The sequence below is a fragment of the Sinocyclocheilus rhinocerous genome, unplaced genomic scaffold, assembly GCF_001515625.1.
Source record: "Sinocyclocheilus rhinocerous isolate Xijiao unplaced genomic scaffold, SAMN03320098_v1.1 scaffold1538, whole genome shotgun sequence".
Lineage (NCBI taxonomy): Eukaryota > Metazoa > Chordata > Actinopteri > Cypriniformes > Cyprinidae > Sinocyclocheilus > Sinocyclocheilus rhinocerous.
Window position 1 is genome coordinate 650,115 of NW_015661872.1, and position 19,981 is coordinate 670,095.

General features: G+C 38.0%; 2 protein-coding genes across 2 annotated transcripts in view; one reads left to right on the plus strand and one right to left on the minus strand.

Moving 5' to 3' along the window:
• Window positions 1-4,955: 4,955 nt before the first annotated feature.
• nr2e1 (nuclear receptor subfamily 2, group E, member 1) lies at window positions 4,956-11,733 on the plus strand. Its single transcript, XM_016536255.1, has 9 exons — window positions 4,956-5,414; window positions 8,695-8,840; window positions 9,257-9,344; window positions 9,976-10,211; window positions 10,334-10,480; window positions 10,628-10,724; window positions 10,853-11,002; window positions 11,128-11,233; window positions 11,356-11,733. Exons 1-9 carry the CDS (start codon window positions 5,357-5,359, stop codon window positions 11,516-11,518), a joined length of 1,191 nt encoding a protein of 396 aa, XP_016391741.1. The 5' UTR covers window positions 4,956-5,356; the 3' UTR covers window positions 11,519-11,733.
• A 2,814-nt stretch (window positions 11,734-14,547) lies between these two features.
• Window positions 14,548-19,981, minus strand: part of snx3 (sorting nexin 3) — an 18,316-nt gene continuing 12,882 nt past the window's right edge. Inside the window, exons 2-4 of the mRNA XM_016536295.1 lie at window positions 17,877-17,972; window positions 17,506-17,630; window positions 14,548-14,687 (exon numbers count right to left, since the gene is read on the minus strand). Coding sequence (XP_016391781.1) covers window positions 14,582-14,687; window positions 17,506-17,630; window positions 17,877-17,972 — 327 coding nt within the window. The 3' untranslated portion in view covers window positions 14,548-14,581. The remainder of the gene's footprint in view (window positions 14,688-17,505; window positions 17,631-17,876; window positions 17,973-19,981) is intronic.

Below are 19,981 nucleotides of genomic sequence, written 5' to 3' on the forward strand. Positions count from 1 at the left end.
TGGTAACACTTAACAATAAGGTTCTATTTGTCAACATTGGTTAACTACATTAGTTAACATAATCTAACAATAAAACACATTTCTAAAAGATAATTACAAGATTTACAAATTATTAAAATCAAATGTTTTTATTAAAAAGTTGCATTTGTTCATATTATTTAATGGAGCTGAACTAACAATGAACAGCTGTATTTTTATTTAATGTTAACAAATATGAATAGTAAGTATAACAAATGTATTGCTAATTGATAGTTGCATTAGTTAATGCATTAACTAAAGGGATCTTATTGTAGTGTTACCAGGCTGCTTTGACACAATCTGTATTGTACAAATCACTACAAAATTAAAAGTGACTTTTATATATGTGTGTGTGTGTGTGTGTGTGATTGAGAGCGAGAGAGAGAGAGAGATAATTATTTTATCAATTTAAAAATATATTATTTAATATATTAATAATATATTATAGAATTGAATGTATTATTACATTTTTAAATTAAAATGAATTCAGGACACAGAACATACAAGCGTAACTAGTCAAAAATGATCCAAATCTTTCAGTGTTACTGCAAATATGACAACAAAAAGCAAAATCAATATATAAAGAAAAGTCAAAAATATAAAATAAATCATATCATATAAAAGCCATCAAATGATGTGATGGGCTTTGGCAGCAAATTATTTCTGTGAAATATGCCATTGATGAACCGTCACCTGAAGAGACAAATAAGAGAGCGCAAACAATTAAAAGAAAGTTGATGTCACAGCAGAATAAAGATTGTCATTTCGTGCCCCTAAACTGTTTGCCGAAATGGTGTGAACGGCTAAAGCCTCTTTAGCCAGCTGTCATAATTTGTTAACGAAGCCTTTCAAAAAAGCAGAATGATAATGAGAGGACAGAAAAAAGAGACAGGCAGCGAGAGAGGGTAGAGGGGGTGCCCTTCATGAGTGACTGTGGAAGCGGAGAGTCGGTCCCCAGGGAGCCGGGTCGGGGGGGACAACATCAGACCGATTTCAGCGCAGCAACATGATGGCATCTTTGACGTTTTAATATTAATGAGAGCGAGCTCCTCGGCCCGGCCTGCCAGCATTCGCAACAGGTGCCTCTCTCCTGTCCCGCTGATGATAACACCTCTAAGTCTCAGGAGGAGCTCTGGGCCTTAAAGAGAGGGAGGGCAGGCAGAAAGGGAAACGGAATGAGTTAAGTCATCCATTTAAAAACTTAGACGATGAGGGGAGAAAGGAGCTCTCTTTTAAAGTCACCTCTCACGAAGCCGAACCATGAGGTCTCGATATTTCTCCTCTTCTCCCAAACCCCCTTGAGAAAGAAATTGACTTTTGTTTGGAGTTTGTGAAAAGTGGGAATCAGGAGAAGGACAATGGGGCTCCCCATGGAGAGGACCCGAGTGAAGCCATCTCAAATCAGTCAGCCAAGGGACCAATTAATCCGGCCATTGTCAGGCCCAAGCCACTGCCAGCACATCAACACATTCAGAGCCCATTGTCCCGACCCTCCTGCAGTAGGATTTAGTCCGTCCAACAGCCAGTTTTGTCCGGGACAGCTCAGGCGGAAGTTTCTCACTGACAATTTGCCCCAAATAGATTTGTCAGAAAGCATCCATCGACCTGCCAGTTAGACAGGGCGAGGTTGTGTTTAGCCTTTATTACTATTATTATATTTTGGAAATGTAGGCATCATAATGGCAAAATACTACAGGTGTGTGGAGAAACGTTTGTGTGACATTCTAACCTCATGTAAGGTGCGAGATGAAATGAATATAGTAATTGCTAACACATGGAATGTGTGTTTGTATGTATATAATTAAATTTGATGTCAGGTCTCTTTAATATTAAAACATCTGTGTATGTGAATCCAAAAGGTTTATCAAAGGGTGAAATATGGGGTTCATTTTACAGTAACTGAAAGAGTAAGAAAATGATTAAGATGATGATTATTCATACATCATACTTGCTATGGGAAGATAGATATTTATATTTATTTAAATATAATTTCCCTTAAAATACTATATGTACAAACATTATTGCATAAGAAATTGCAATGATAGTTATGAAATTGCTAATGTTATTATATTTTTTAAAAATCGTGTCAAATAGGCAACAATCGGAAAGGCAGATAATATCTAAAACAAAATAATACAAAAAAATCCCTTTCTATTTAGTGAGAACTTTTTTTGAGTATTCAATCAGTGATTTCTAGTAAAAAAAAAAATAATGATTTGTACATGTAAATACAAAACAGTTTAACAGACATATTTCTATCAGAAACAAATATTCTATACACCATACATATATAGGACATACGTGGTTTAAGAAAACATGTTTTGTATATACCTCAGTTCAAATTATTAAATAAAACAGCTTTTTTTTCTTAGTGGCCCAATAATAAGAGGTCAGTTTTTAATTCCTTAATTTAGTAATTAATTTTCAGTTTTTAATTAAGTAATTTATGGTTTGATCAGATTTGCCTCAGTGAATTAAGGGTTAGAAAGGCAACGCAGAGGTTTGCTAAGAGGTTACTCAGGAGTTTTTTTAATATGTAATGTCAATTTATTTCTTCCATTTTTAAAAATATATTAAACGTTCCCGTCCTCATTTGATAGTTGTTTATTTCTCTATAAGTCAGGAACAGAAGTGCACTGAAAGTGTCATCAGCAGTCCGCAACTTTTTTCTGATTTGATTCTGCCTCATACATGTGCTCATCTCAGAACAAAGTGCCAACACAGAAAAGTCTTTTGCAACATCTCCAACATGCTGTTACAGGAGTGGTTAAGGATAAGAGATGGTGTTGCTGTCCCTCTCCACTTTAAGGGCTAAGTAAGCAGTTGCATACTGATTCTGTGAAGCCAACAACTAGATACACAATCAGATGGTTCTTTGTCAGAGATTTTCATTGACTGTTATTGAGAGGAGAGTCACAAGCACAAAAAGTGAAAGCAAGCAGCCGGGGCAACCATGATGTTGGTTATGTTTGTGTAAAGACTATCTATGAATGACAGGATTAGGGCGAGTTAAGCAGATTACTACGAGCAGACCACCCCACCCCGAAGACACACACACACACACACACATATAAACACACAGATAGCGAAAGTGGGAAATGAGAAAGAAAAAGAGAGAAGGGACAGAAAAAGTCTGATTTGTCCACAATCATATGCATGCATTTTTAAAATGAACATGATGCTCTTAACATATCATATAAGCTATCTAAAAGTCATTACACTCAGAATCATTTTGATTTCATCACTCATGGCCTAGAGTTTGCTAGTGATGTCCACAGAGATATGGGTCTTACTTTGACACTGTTTTTCTCAGTCTGGCTCATAAGGTCCTGAAAAACGCACATTTGAATGTGCAGTCATTCACCTGTCAAAAATCCTAATTTCTTTTCAGTGCACTGAGAACACCGTTTAAAGGAGGACATGACAATCACTAATTGCGATTAGATACGCCCCCGTTCGCCACGTTTAGACCGAGATTTAGGGCTCCCATATGGCCCCGAGCTACCGTGGGAATGTTCATAATTAAACCTAAAATATGGGTGTCTACTGGCGGCGGCCACAACACGGCACGCTGTTAAGGTCAAGATGTCATTGCGCACACTCTCAAAGAGGTACAGTTGTGATTCTCCCAGTCCACGAGGGAAACTCGCACGCATGTGTCCCCTCTAAAACACAGCGCGCACTTGATTTTACAGCGATTTCCCGTTTTGTTTCCACTTATAAGCAATTTAACCGAGTCTGCGGTGAAATGTGTTCAGCATTTAAGGCTAGTACAAAATAAAGTAATAATAATAATAATAATCTTTTTCATATAGAGCTCATTAGAGTATAGGTAAATCTAAATATATAGACGTAAAATCATTATAGAACTGTTTATTTATGGCTACATGTTTAGACTGGGTCTCATAAATAAAAATTAACTTAAAGAATGAACTTCGCGACCACACGACAAAGAGACGTTGCATTCAAGAGGTTTGTTTAAATTATGAGCAGTGCAAAAGATACAATTAATTTTAATTAAAAAAAATTCTCGAAAAAAAAAAACTTGTAATTTGAAAGTTTTATGTTACATACTAGGCTATACAAAGAAAGAAAATGTTGCCTATCTAAAACCTAAATAAAGGTTTTAAGTATAGATCTATAAATATAACAAAGGATGATTTAGATTTTATCTACGAAAAAGTAGGGGGGGGAACGTGCAGCCGAACAAATTACAGTGTTAAATACACATGTAACACAAACCAGCAACATTTATTATATAGTAGCCTACAGTAGTAGTCATAACATAAGCCACATTTACCCGTTGATTCACTCTTAAAATGCAACAAACATACACTTACAAAAAATCCTCTAATTTTCAAGCCGTGCGTGAAAACCTGGCAAGATGAGAGAGCGATGTGAAACACTTTGGGCTCGATCTCTTTCCTGCAGTCATTCTACCAAAGCAACAGGTGCACGCGCGAGAAGGAAGGATCCGGGAAGTGCGACAGAAAGTAAGTTCGTTGCAAAAAGAAAAAGTGATCATGTTTCTAAGGGTTATTTAAATAGAATGCTTTAAACTGTTTACTATGGTCTGGGAGCAGTTAGGTCACTGAACTCTCTGAGGATGGAAATGTGTTCCTACTCAGTGGCAAACGTTTGATTCGGTCATTTAAACAGCCTTGCTGATCCTAATCAATTCCTATAGAGCGCACCATTAGCCTCTGACAGCGTCTGACTCAGTGTGTATGGAATATCACTTCATCCGTCCCCGTGACGTCATGCGTGAGCAGGAGTTGAAGCAGAAGGCAGGGAAAAGCTAAGTGGTCAAAGGAAGTTGGGCTCTCCTCCCTCCCTCCCTCCCTCTCTCCCGCCCTCCTACTCTAATACATCTCATACATATTACCAAACCTTTAATCTGACGGTACACATCACAAAGTCACTCACCAAGGCTCCGGGCTGAGATACATTTCCCAGCTCATGTTGTACTTTTTAAGCTGGTGTTGAGCAGTACAGTGCTGGCTTAAGATCCAGGGTTTTTCCATTAGTTGCACCAAGTTTCCGTGGCGCTGAGAGACCAGGGACCGGTTTGGGCATATATTGTCTGTGCAGGCTGCATCCATCGCATCAGTCAACAGTCAAAGGAAATCTGGATTCTATTGCTGAAACACAAGAGGAGCGACTTGGACACAATCAAAGAAAACTCCAACAGAAAGCAGAGGACCAGTTGTCCACCGCAAACCGGATGTTAAATTTGTGCTTGTAATTTTTTTTAAACCAATTCAAACGTGTTAAGACTCCCCTGGGCCTGAAAAGTGTAACTTTTCAACACAGTTTTCTTGGAGCAGAGGTCTTCAACATGAGCAAGCCTACTGGTTCAACAAGTGGTTGTCTGGATATTTTAAATGTCAAATCCAGTGAGTAGATCGTCTTTCTTTACTTTCGAGATATGCATGTTGTTAGAATAGCGTGATGGCGAAGCAAAAACGCAGTCTCTTTTTGTTTACGAAATAAGTGAAAGTAAAATTATTGCTTGTTGGTTAAGATGACAAAAATAACGTATACTCCATAGAGCTGTCCAACGCAAATCGAAATGTTTACATGCTGTCAAATGGTTGCCTATACCTCTTAGACTGATAGCATGATAGCCCAAAACAAACAAGGCAAAACACTCTATAAACCATTCTTCGTATACATCTTAGATGTGAACATGCAAGAAAATAAATAAATGCATAAAATCTTTCATAAATTCGCATTTAGTGATGCTGTTACGCTGCTGAGAATGTTTTAACAGCCTTATCCCCCCGTTACGCTTTGCAAATAAGTTGTGCGTGCACATTGAGACTAAAACAAATTGAATACTAATTCTAAGGTACCAGCCTGTACAGTTTTAAAATAACATAATGTGGTCCTAAGGTATGCGTAAACTATGCATAATGTGTCATCAAAGCAGATCTACTGAGTTTTCCTTATTAGGCATTCTTTTGACTTTCAATTAATTTCAAGGTAAAAAGAATGCAAGTGCCCTGAAATTCATCTATAATAAATGTTTTCTGTCAATTGGTTATTTTATAATTGCAGATAAAATTCTCAAAATTGTCTAACTGGAAACATTTCTTGAAATATGAAATACTGAGTGTGATATGCCTGTAATACGCTTGTGGTGGTAAAAAAAATGTGCGCCTCTATTTAACTTTTTACATTAGGCTTAACTGAAAATGAAAAACACAAATAGTGTTAAAGGTTTTTAAAAGTTTAAGTGGCTTCAAATGAAAGTGAAAAAGGCGATACAATTCATTCAAGTGAAAGGCAAAGAAAATAAGGTAATCCAATCACAATTTTTAAAGCACACCGAGTAATGATTTCTAAATAACAAAACTTAACATATTTTAGATTTAACACAATTTTTAAATCTATCCTAGAATTTTATGAGTAATTTTTTATAAATATGACATTTGTAAGGAGTAATTTATTTAGCACCGGTGAACAAGTGAATTAATTTCGTTGAGGCCTAAACTTTTCGTTCATTATTTTGAATGGCTACCACAAAAAAACTTTTTGACGACACTTTACATGTAGGCTATTTGACTCAGGTGTAAAATGAAAAACAAACCTCAGGTGATATTTAATATTCACATGAGTATTATATATAAAAAAAAAATATATATTTGTTTTACTCACTTGTTTTACAGGGGTGAAATTGCGGCACTGTTTGGGTGGTCGAAGGCCCATTAAGTTCAGAGTTTCTCACAACTGCACGAAATCCAGTGCAGCAGGTCCCAGGGTTGATGCTGATTACAGTAATGAAATGTGCCATGTCTTTAAACACTTACTGCGCACAATGCAACAGACTGGGACCCCCGCCGTGGAAAGTTAAAGACGTGTTCCCTTCTCTAAAACAAATCCGCCTTCAATTCATATTTTCTTACCAACGTACCAGTGAGTGTTGTCAAATTATGCCATGATTGAAATAAAAGCTGTCTGCAATTTTCAAGTTTCAAAACGACTCCGATACAAAAGCAACAAGTTGCCTCTATCACAAGAGAGGTTCTCCTTTTAAGTCATGCAAAATACAAGCATATGAAATGAAATATTCAATTGATCTGCAATGTTGTCAAGACTTTTACATGAAAGTTTCGCACTTCTTAAATATTAAAATAAGACTATATACGCAAACACGCAAATCTTCATCACCAAAAGCCTGTAACAAAACACCATTATAATTTCTGAAAGGACCTATACGAGGAACATCTGGCATGCACAGAACAGAAATGTGTTTTTACATTAAAATGCAGCATAGTTTTTTTCTTCCTTTTCTTGTTTTATGAAGTCAGAGTGCATGAAGTCGTTTTCCTTCTCCGTCGTTACCGATCTATATCCGAATTCCCATGCTACCCTTTTTGACGGGTCACTGGAAAATCAATGAGCAGGTGGACATATGTCAGTGTAATTACATAGCCGTTTCTCTAAACGACTCCCCCATATACATGCAAATATACCTCTATTGACAGACTTAAATACAGAAAAAAAAGTGTTCTGCACACACAAGAAAAATCACAATTTTCATTTACTCCAAGTTCATTTGCATACACTTCATTTGAGTCGCTGAAACGCGCTGGTGCGTATTATTCTCCTCTCCCGTGTCACTCCCTAATCCGCGAGCCTATAGACGGCGCGAAGAAAGCAGTTGTCGAGCTTCATTATGAAGCGGGGTTGGCAGCTTGTCGAGACCAGGCCAGTCAGACGAGGCTCAATGGGGAAATCATTAAGTTAACACTCTCCCTAATGTCGCCATTGTGCGCGTCAACTGAACATTGTTTTATGGGACCTGCGATATGACGCTTCCCACTATTGCGCTCTCAACGTAGGCCTATGGTTTACACATTCATATGGACAGATTAATTAAAGGTGTGTCCTTTAACACAACATTGAGCACGATTTTTAGGGCAAATGTGCAAATTATACAATGGCTTTCAAGGAATTTCTCTAGAAAATTATCAGGCGCAGTCTGTTGGAATTTTAGGCTAGGCCTACATCTTGCGCAAAATTTTTCTTTTGGGTCCTTTTTGTAGTTTTAAACAAAATGAATGCGTTTTGCGTGACACAGTTGTTTAAGTAAATCGAACATAAAGCGATTAATAATAAAAGTAGCCTTCTTTTGTTTTCTTGGTGAACCGCAAGAAATTGAACCTGACGAAAGCGCACAAGAAGCCTACAGTTGCCATGGTTACCTCCTCATCGCGATTTTTGTTCGCTATAGTGTCTATTTATCGCCAGGTGGAAATATGAGCTCGGCCTAACTTGTAATCATAAACTTAACTAAACGTATATACCAAATTGGGGAAAGAATAGACCAAGTACATTTGAGATTCCCCAACTTTTTGTTCGGACGTCCTTTCGGGGGTTCAAGCCTTAATTAGGATGATGAGCTCCCACCCTAAAAAAATAAATAAAAATAAATAAATAAAAAAACCAGGGTGTGGACTGGGCTTTCTTAAACCTAAAACATTTTGTCCGGTTAAAGTGAATAACTATTATAGTATATATATAAAAAACTATTATAGACAAATCTACAAAACCTTACGAATAATTAATTTTACAAAACATTTGTCAATATTTTATATAAAAAAAAAAAAAAAGTCTCCAATAGGGTGGCTTTTCCCCTTAAATCAATTCTGTATTTTCTATCTCTGTTAGGTCGGATTCTGGACATTCCATGTAAAGTGTGTGGAGACCGAAGTTCTGGAAAGCACTACGGTGTTTATGCGTGTGATGGCTGCTCGGGATTTTTCAAGAGGAGCATAAGGAGAAACAGAACTTATGTCTGCAAATCTGGCACACAGGTGAGCTATACTAATCAATTACCGCGATGTGTTTGAACCATAACAGCTTCAGCTAATTTGATCTAAGCAAGCGCGTCTAAGGACTAGATTACACCTCCAGTGATTTTCATAATTGAAAGATTATCCCAGAAGTGAGCCCCCTCCCGCGCCTTTGAGGGCCCTTTGCCCCGTCTAGTGTAACAGGTGTAATCCAATCTAACGCACCGGCAGGACTGGGTGGATTTGGAGAGCGGTAGGCGGGAATGAGACTATTGGCCGTTCGGCGGGGGAGCGAGTCAATAGCCGTCATTACTCTGCCATTCCCACATACCTGTGGAGTGGAGACCAGTGGAGCATATAGTAGAAGAGGCTGTTTGTCTGCCATTGCAGCTAAACGAAACTGCATTTCCTTATTCCTTCCTCCTTTTTTTCCTCAGGGCGGCTGTCCAGTAGACAAGACACACAGAAATCAGTGCCGCGCCTGTCGCTTGAAAAAGTGTCTAGAAGTGAATATGAATAAAGATGGTAAGTAGTAAATAGGCCTACATTTGCGTTTTTTTATACTTAAATTTTTTTTTAGATATAACAAAAATATTTTGTCTATAGCCTCTATAATGCATGCAACCCCCTTTGACAGAGGTAGAAAATTAAAGCGCTTTATTCATACCTTAAAAAAGTAGATTGCTTTTAAGTTGTTTACGAACAACAAGACTGTAACACTCGCATAGGCTAAATGTTTGACATTTTTTAAAATAGTAGTAAGCCGTAAAGCCACTTATATAGCCTATATTATTAACATTTGAAAGAGAAAGAGAGAGTGAGATGCCCATGCACCACAAGACTTCATTGAATAAAACTTTATCAAAAAGATCAAATGTAGCTAATCCTAATTAAAGTAGCTTATTTATTCAAGATATTTGTAGAAAAGAAATATCTTGTGTTTTGTGTCTTCAAGATGCAAGTAGCCTAAAATAATTTATAATTTCATTAAATCATGCTATATAGAAAATGCTATAAACGTTTTTCTAAAATGTATGAATCCAACAAGAACAAATAAATTATTTGACACGTTTCTAAACTAATTTTTAAACGATTTCTGCTTTGTATCATATGAGAACTCTTATTTCTCATGTCACTGATCCTTGAATCACTACAGCCGTGCAGCACGAGAGAGGACCGAGGACTTCAACCATTCGAAAGCAGGTGGCACTGTATTTCCGAGGGCATAAAGAGGTGAACGGTTCGTCGACCCATTTCCCATCCACGTCTATCCCGGGGCCGCCGTTTTTCACTACAGTCACGCAGCTGGAGCCTCACAATCTGGAGTTAAACACGGTCACAAGCACACCGGAACGACAGGCCATTGTGGGACTCGCCCAACCCACACCGAAGGTAAACATGTTCATTCATAACAGTGTAGTTTAAATGAACGAATTGTCGATTTATATGAACTTCACTAAAACATTCGCTGAATTAGCCCGCTTATTTTCTATGATAATGTAATCACTTTTCAGTATCCTCATGAAGTTAGCGGCAATCCCATGTACCTGTATGAAGTGGCGACCGAGTCTGTGTGCGAATCAGCAGCGCGCCTGCTCTTCATGAGCATTAAATGGGCCAAGAGCGTTCCGGCCTTCTCCACACTCCCTCTACCTGACCAGGTAAAAAAGTTATTATTATTATAAGGTTTAATTTTACACAGATTAGGCTAAATATGGTATACATGTCAAGTATGAAAAACGCAAACGCAAAGATGTTTTATTTATAGTCATTAATGAAATTACTTTTTTTTTTTTTTTTTTTTGCAGTTGATCCTTTTAGAAGACGCTTGGAGGGAACTGTTCGTGTTGGGCATAGCGCAGTGGGCCATTCCAGTGGACTCCAGCACTCTCCTAGCTGTTTCAGGTAGCCTAGGCCATACAAGTAACCCACTCCTAAGATTTACGTATTTGACGCCACGTTTCGTAAAAATACGATAACTTCAAATGTTATATCCATACAAGTCAAATGTTTTGTGTTTTCTCGCGAATTAGGAATGAACACCGAGAACACAGATTCCCAGAGGCTAAACAAAATCATCGCAGAGATCCAGGCGCTGCAGGAGGTCGTGACGCGCTTCAGACAGTTAAGACTGGACGCTACAGAGTTCGCGTGCCTCAAGTGCATCGTCACTTTCAAAGCAGGTGGGGTTCGATAAAATAAAATACAACATATTAAAGCGAAATAGTTATTATTAATTACAGAAACTTTCTCTACTGGCCAAACAGTAGGTCTGAACAAACATGCTGTTTTCCCCCCGTTCTTGCAGTTCCAACACACAGTGGTTCGGAATTGAGGAGCTTTCGCAACGCCAGTGCCATTGCAGCCCTTCAGGACGAAGCCCAGCTGACTCTAAACAGCTACATCCACACCAGGTACAGCCAATACTTCCTGAAACATGGGTGAATCTATAAAAGCTCATTAAATAAGTATTACGCAAATTTAGACCACTTCATTTTGTGTGTGTGTTTTTTTTAAACGAATTGTTACGTTCCAGGTACCCCACCCAGCCGTGTCGCTTTGGGAAACTGCTGTTGCTCTTGCCTGCTCTACGTTCAGTTGGTCCATCCACCATTGAAGAGGTGTTCTTCAAAAAGACCATCGGAAACGTGCCCATCACACGACTGCTCTCCGACATGTACAAATCCAGTGATATATGAGCTACTGAGAGACAGAGAAAAGAAATCAAGATGTATCTTTGACCTTGGCATTCGCATGGACGCTGTGGATGATACCAGATACCCTAATGTGATACTTCACGCACTTGTTTGGAGAACAAAGCTCTACCAATGTCAAGACGTTATTATGCAGGGAAACTATAAAACAAACAAAAGACTGAATCTCTACAAGTTGAGCTTACTGCATAGAAAGAAAAATGAACGTTTAACCAGTAATTTTCTAATTGATTTACTTTTAATCTATTTAAGTTCGTTTATGGAAGTAACTTAACAAGCTTAATCTGTTCTTGTTCTATCAAGATTTAAATACAAAATTATCTTAGTTCGTAGTCATATATTTGAATGGAGTGTCCGTGAGGTTATGTACAATCATTCATTTCAAAACAGGACGTTTTATTGTGTCCAATTGACCAACTACCTTTATACTACCAATGCTGTTTTGATTTCAGCACCAGTATCATTCATTTGTCCACAAGAACTTTGAAGAAAACCAAAAAATGACAAAAAAAAAAGAAACCATGAGGTATGTTGCAGGGAAGTAGGTCGCTGTCCCTTTGACATAGTGCTGAAAACCAAAGGCCCATGAGTCAGAACTGAAGAGTAAGTTCATTCCCGTTTTACCTTCTAGCAGAAGCTCCAACTTTAATCAAAACACTTGAACCAGCTAATCAGGTTTACTTGAAATGTACGCTAAAAGGTTGGAATTAAACTCTGCAGGAAGGCAGCATGACTGAGCATTACTGACTTGATGCATCACATAATTACTTATTGAGGTGACTGGGAGGCCGCAGCACCCACACCCTGTGACCTTAACAGAAGATTAGAGTTCACAGGCAGGGCATTCGAAATCGTCTGGATACAGATCTGTTGGCATTGTGAGTTTTCTGTGCGCCCACTCTGAAAATGTAATTTTATTGAGGTTTAAAAAGTTGTTTCTGCTCAATCCATGGCCCATGCCATGGCCATGTCAGAGGTCACCATTTTAAACCTTTGTTTGACTAGCTACTAACCCTGGAAAAGAGACACCACGATCAGCACTTGGATTTGCTTTTGTAGTCTGTAAATACATTTCTCGTTGTACAGTGATAATTTTTGTGAAAGTTGTTCTAAGATATTAGAATAAATATTGAATATTGATCGCCTGGTCCTTCAACAACTGTCAAATGCATGTCTCCTTTTGCTTTCTGGGTTTCTAAGGCTTCCTTCTACAAGCCGCAAAAGGTCCATTGCACCCTAAACGGGGTAATAAACGGGGACAGAGGTTCACGTCTGCACGTAAGTGCATATTGAACCATTGCCGATACAATACCCTGGACCTTGAGTGAAGTTGCTGTGCCTCGCACGGCTCAGGGTTTCAAGCACTCTTTCACAAATCAAGGGCTTTGCCCAAATTGCATTTTTTTTTTATCTTCATTTTTTGTTAGAGAGGATACAATAGGAAGAAACATGATTGCGATGACAACTTTCAATCCAATTTATCCTACACTGTAAAAAAAAATCCGTAAAATTTACAGTAAAAAAACGGCAGCTGTGGTTGCCGGAATTGTTCCTTTTTAATGGGCTGCTCTGACGTGAAATGAACTCCAAGGTTACGTGAGCCAAGCGGCTGTGCCCTTCTCTTTACCTTATATACAGCATTGTTGCACATACTGACTCTCAAAAACATTTGAATTCAGTCAAAAGTAAGTTAGGCACGATCCGTCATGCTGGAAACAGAACAACAAACAAAAAATATGAGACAATGCTAGACTTAATAACAAAAGGTTGAATGTACTGTAGGCCTGTAATTGCAGTGTCTTGTACAGCAATTAGAAACAATACAAAAACACACCTGTTTCCCAATAGCGTACACTCATAGTTATACATCCTATGTGTTTTTACTATATAGTTGCATATGCTTTCCAAAAAGTATAAATTAAGTGCAGAGCTCACTTTTCTCCTGGTTTCAGTAAAAATACATTGTAAATACCCACACAAAACAAATGACCCTTATTTGAAGGACCAGTTACTGTAAATCATTTTCCCAAAATATTCTTACAATGAAAAAAGTGTCTTCTACTCTACTGTTTCTGAAGGGCATTTGAGGAGGAACTGACCTTCACAACCTGGGTGAACAACACCTGGGAATAATTAATTTCACTTTTCATTTTGATAATTCCTGCACATAAAATACTAATACTTAACAAAATGTATTTCCTCTGAATTACACTCCTGATGGTCAAGAAGAAAAAGCTTTTAAGGCAGACTAAATGTCTACAACCACTAAAGCTAGGATCGTCTCTTAGATATTTCAGTGGAAGCAAACGGAGACGATTTAGTTTTGCAAACCACATCATACATGCATGTGTTTGATCCATTTTATTGGAAAATTCTCATAAACAAAACAATGGCACAGCAGTATACAAATCTGGAAACATGCATTGTAGGCAGCACGCTCTGTGTTTCTGTGTACCGCATTTACACAGTAAAAACAGGCTTGTCTGCAGCTAAGTGGGGCACACGGCACACGATCAACCACCACGTATCAAGGAGGTTCCCAATTAAGCGCATCCTGCACGGTGAGCTGCTGTATGTGTTCTTCAGCATTAAAAGCAACACAAGTAGGTAGTAGCAATAACACAGAGAAGCCGATGTGTGTGATATAGTGCTTGCATAATTGTGATATAGTTATTTGGTTCGTTTAGTTTGATCTTAGTGGTGCTCTCAGACAAAACTACCATAAATAATTGTTAACCACAATGAATTACACATAAGAACGTATTTGATCTGACTTAAAGTGGTAATATTAACATTATGGATTTATAAACCAGAACAAAAAGACTGAAACAATCTATAAGCAGAGATTTAAAAAAAAAGTACTTTTGGAGAAGTGAAGGGACACAACTAACGCTAGAGAACATTTTCAATTATTTTGTAAATGTTTTGGACACCCTATGGTTCATGCTAAGATTCTGTTGCTGTTAAGAATGATTCAAACCTTTCTTATTGCTTGTGGGCCATGTTTTTGTGTGTGTGTGTGTGTGTATATATAGAGTCCAGACCGGTTCAGGCTTGTCTAACTTTGGACGGGGTGTAGTTTTTATCCACTGACTCATCCTGTAGAAACATGTGCAGGCAGCGCTCATTTTGGGCCAATGGATGACCAGCCACTCTGGAAAAAGCAGACCAAAAAAATGCATATTAGCCACCATAAAAATATTATGCAAGGACACACACTGTAAAGCAGGAGAGAGAGAGAGAGAGAGAGAGAGGAGGCGGAATCAACTCTGACCCCAATCAAGATACAACTCTTAGATATTATTAGGAGGCTGTGACATTCTGCAGCATTCTTCTTCAGATCATAAATCATCCAGCTTGAATTTCAGAGCGATAATATCGAAATGTAATTACGCATATCTTTAAAAACAGTAGAATGAGCCATCATGCTAATTCAACTCATTATTTTACCAGTCAATCTATTCCAGCTTCCAGTGGAATAAAAAAAGGACCCTCACACCTCTAAAATTACACGATGCTCACAATGTTACAAGTCAAGATGACGGAGGATCATTTTCAGATTTGGGACAGGCAAATGTAAAGACATGCTGTACAAATCCACTCACACATAGTCTAGAAGTATGATGGGAATGCGTCCCCCTTCTCCAGGTGCTATTAGTAGCGAACAATGACATTTAATTCAGGAATTTTTGGTAAAAGGAAAAAAATCCCATCTTAATTACCTCCATATCCTTTCTTTCGTCAAACCTAATTTACAGCTGTTCGTCTCGTATTAAAATTCAAACAGGTAGAGCCGGCGCATTTGCACATGAAACAAAGATAATGGCAAAGTCTGCAATCACAGCAAATAATTACAATCGAACTGTAACTTTTATTGTCTCCGTCGGCGGGGGAACGGCACCTCGGATCAAAAATAAGCAGGAGTGCACACAACATCTTGTAGGGAAAAGGTATGCACGCCTGTAATTTCACTCGCAATTATCATAAATTACACATCAAAAATAAAACAAATGTAAAAAGTAAAGCTGGTGCACTTGCGGCCTCTCATCAGTTTTGATCATTCTGTAGGTAATTATGAGAGAAGGAAAAAAGTGTGAGGGAAGACATCAGATGACACAAAGGCTGGCAAGTGTCTGTTTTTCTCTTTTACTGAAGTACCTTAACCTAAAAACTCAAAATGAACAGAAAGAGGAAAAACTATTGTAATTCTTTATCATGATAACCGCTTCAGTCTTCTTTATAAAAACAGTTCAGATGTGCCAAGGCTAAAAGAAGTTAAGTGGAAGGATACGCAGTAGAGGACTATGTAAATTTTGTCATATCATACAATTTATTCACTTAAGAATAAAATCGCAAGGAAAAATATCTTTTTAAATAACTGACATTTCCACAGTGCATCATGGGTACATACAGTATCCTCCATTAATATTGCCACCTTTGCTGTGTACCCTCTTTTTTCATTAAAATATTTACAAGTAAATTTAACCTCTACATTTCAATAAATAACTGACTTTTGTTTTGTTTTTTTGCATTATTAATAGCACTAAACCATTTTGTTTTTCCAAATGTGTGTGCCACGGGGGAAAAAAAATAAAAAATCCAATTTGATCTTTTTCTTCCTGCATGGCTATTTTTCTTTCATGGTTTACACTTTAGTATATATATATATATATATATATAGTATATCTCATTAATAGATCTATAATTAAAAGACTAGATTTTTGTGATTGTTTTGAAAGAAAAGTTATTAGGATAACTTGTTCATATTTTGGCTTTTCAGGTTCTGAATATTAGTGGAAAACTAATTTAGCATTGCGAACTGAAAGCGGGCCATAGAGATGCTGCAATACAGTAATTTTCCTGTAACTTAAAGGGGTCATATGATGCTGCTAAAAGAACATTATTTTGTGCATTTGGTGTAATGAAATGTGTTTATGCGGTTTAAGGCTCAAAAAACACATTATTTTCCACACACTGTACATTATTGTTTCTCCTCTATGCCCCGCCTTTCTGAAACGTGTCGATGTTTACAAAGCTCATGGGTCTGTGAGTCAGAACAGCCGGCATTGTAGTCTACTCTTCCAGGATCAGGAAACAGTCTTCCATAAAATGTGCTGCACACAAATGAATATTTGGGTTGAACAGTTCTGGAACAGTGTTGTAAATACAACTTAACCACTGATTTCTCGATGGCCGGTGGGCTTGAGAACGGCGTGGCCGGCGGATTCGACGAAAGAGCGGCAGGCGGGCTTGCGGCAACCACATGTGACGATCACGGGCTGGACTCCGCTTCGTCCACGGTGAAAGCCGATCCGGCGATCCACAGTGCAAATTCGATGTATTCCCTCAGCGACCACGCTTTCAAAACGAAACACAGCGTCTCCACGGCATGGCGGCGGCGGCGGCGGCAACAATACTACAGCGAGAATAAAAGTTACGCCTTTTTTCTTTGCGTGAACATTTGGGCGGCGTTATGCAAATCTTCCCACATCGTGACGTAGACATGCGGGGGCGTTTTGGAACAAGCCGTTTTAGGTAGGCGTGGTTGACTCTTAACTTTTATAAAGAATATCTCTTTGGATTTGAGACTTTAGTCTTTGCAACTTTACAGATCTTCTTTATGCACCAAGAGCTTGTAACACTTCAAAGAGAAAGGAAAAATTGAAATCGCATCATATGACCCCTTTAAACAGTACAGCATGGCGCTAAAGTCATGAGTTTGACTGCCAAGAAATACATGAACTGATTAAATGTACACCTGGAATGTAGTGCAAATTGAGTTTACAAAGAATACTTAAATTGGAAAAAATACATGTTAATTGTTAAATTTGGAGTTCATTCTGTCCTTATTTGTGAAATTTCTAGTGATTTATAGGAATTGTTCTTTCCTGTTGTTTGGTTCAAGGTAAAACCAAAGATGAATGTTTCTGTTGAACAGAAATGCAAGGTGTCTGGAGGAACTTGTGACTCACTTGTTGAGGAACTGTTCTAAACCTTGCCGCCGTTCTTCGATAAAAGAGTCGTCAAATATACCATCATCCCCACGGAATGGGAGCTGCCTGATCAGAGCCTTTCCAGGAAGAGGAGGAACTACCACCTATTTGAAATACAAAAACTTCATTCACGTTACATAGATCTCAGAATGCAATCACTGGTCTCTTACAATCACTTCAAACATCATTACCTGAACTACAGAATAATTTCCAATCCAATGATTGAAAAAGCATTACTCTTAAATGTTTCACAGAAGGATGATAAAATGCAGCACTCTGAGCATTCATGCCCCATGCTCCATCCAAACCAACACTTTATTTCATTCATCTATCCTTCACCAATACTTCACCTTGCTTTCTCTCTCCAGCTCTCCTCTCAGCCACTCAAAGTCGCTGTATCTCCTCCGGACACGTGACTCCTTCAGCTTGAAGATAGGGAGGTTTGTCTGGGGAGAATGAAAATTAAACATCTGAAACATCATGTCCTTCTTAGATTAAGGCAGACTGTTTCAAAACAGATGCACATTTTTAAATAAAAGTAGTTTGAAAACCACATTAAGACTGACGGTGTAGCTGAACGGCATCATTATTTCAATAAAACCAAGTTCAGTATTAGAGTAAAGCATTAAATAAATAGGTAGAGTCCACAAAAAGGCCCACCGAGACACTAAAACAGGGGCACTGGAGAGGCAGATGTTTACGAAATAAAAGAACAGCCTGATGACAGCACTCAAGGAGAAGCTGAAGAGGCAAAAGGCAGCGTAAGTAACAAACACACAGACGGGAATAAAAGTACAGATCAATACTCCTACACAGGCTGCTTTGCTCGATGCAGACTCCAAACAGATGAATACACAGTGGAAGAGACAGTAAGTTAAACGAATAAATGAATGTGTGCTTTGGGGACAAAGTCTCATGTGGGCTCTAATTGGAAAGGAAGAGTTGAAATTTTCATCGATCCTCAGTTACCCCAAGACCCTTCCTTTTTCTATCGCTCATTCTCTCCCTCCATCTCTTCAGCTGCTCCAAGTCAGGTTTTTAGCCTTGAGAGGGTCCCTTCAGAAAGTGGAGATCTCTCCTCACAATGAGGAACACTGATGAAATACCCACCACTTCAGCTTCACCCCACCTCTATTTTTTAAGTCTTTATCCAACTCTGCTTGTTTCCCATCTCTATTAACTTGACTAATTTCTATGTTTTTCTTATGTCTCAGTAAACCATATATTTTAATGCATTAAATTAATATATTAAATTGTTATTGAAGTGAAAATGTCCAACAATAAAGAAGTTAGCAACATAAAATGAGTAGTATTCAGCTGGTCATACGATCTCAAAATGACCACCCCAACAAGATGACCCAGTCCATGTAGAATTAAATAGTTGACGTTAGCCATTGACTTCCATAATATTTTTTCCCTTACTATTGAAGTCAAAGGCTACCAGCAACTGCATGTTCAGTTAGTTACCCACATTCGTCAAAAAATCTTTTGTGTTCAACAGAAGAAAGAAATTCATACAGGTTTGGAACAACATGATGGTGAGTAAATGATGACAATTTTTGGGAGAGCTATCCCTTTAACTTTCTATTCATCAAAGAATCCTGAAAAAAAAAAGTACCACAGTGACTTCATTCAAAAGTTTCTTCCGACACCAAACTTTTGAAGTGTAAATTTATAAATTCATCAAAACTCCGTCATCATCAATTCACCCCCATGAGGTTCCAAATCTCAATGAATAAAACAAATTATATATATATTTTTTTTATTCATAGGAAATTTTATAAAAAGCCATAAGTTTGTATAACTTCCAATCTAATCATTCACATTTAATTTTTTTTGTAGTAACCTCCTCACACCACTGTATTTCTGTGATCTCCAGTACCATCTGTATTTTTGTAACTCTGATCTAGGCATTTCCTCAACCCACGCGGTCATATAAGATGGGGATTAACTCAATAGCTTTGAGAGCAGGGTAACTGCAGTGCCGAGGAAGCGTTTAGAAGCAACCTCACAGAGGTGCTGACTAATACTTTGTGAATGGCTGAACCACTGGATTTACGTTCCACTAAGTAAGGAGGTCAAAAGAAGTTAATCCCTATGTCAATTGATCGCAGTAACAGGTAATTTAATACACACACTCATGACAATAACATCATGGTTTCAGACTATTATGTGGTGCACGGTCACACCGGAGGAAGAGTTAGTTAGTTATTGAACAGAATTAGTTCTTAAGCCAAGGGTGAAAGCCCATTTATCTTGAAAACTTCTTAAAACACACACACACAAACGATAAAGACCTACGAAGGTGTCAACAGGTCAGGTTCTGTTTCTTATTTCACTCTACGTCTTCAGTCATGTGTTTACAAAGTGAAGCAGGGGACAAGATTGAAAAAATAAATAAATACAATTATATATATATATATATATATATATATTCAATCTTGTGTGTGTGTGT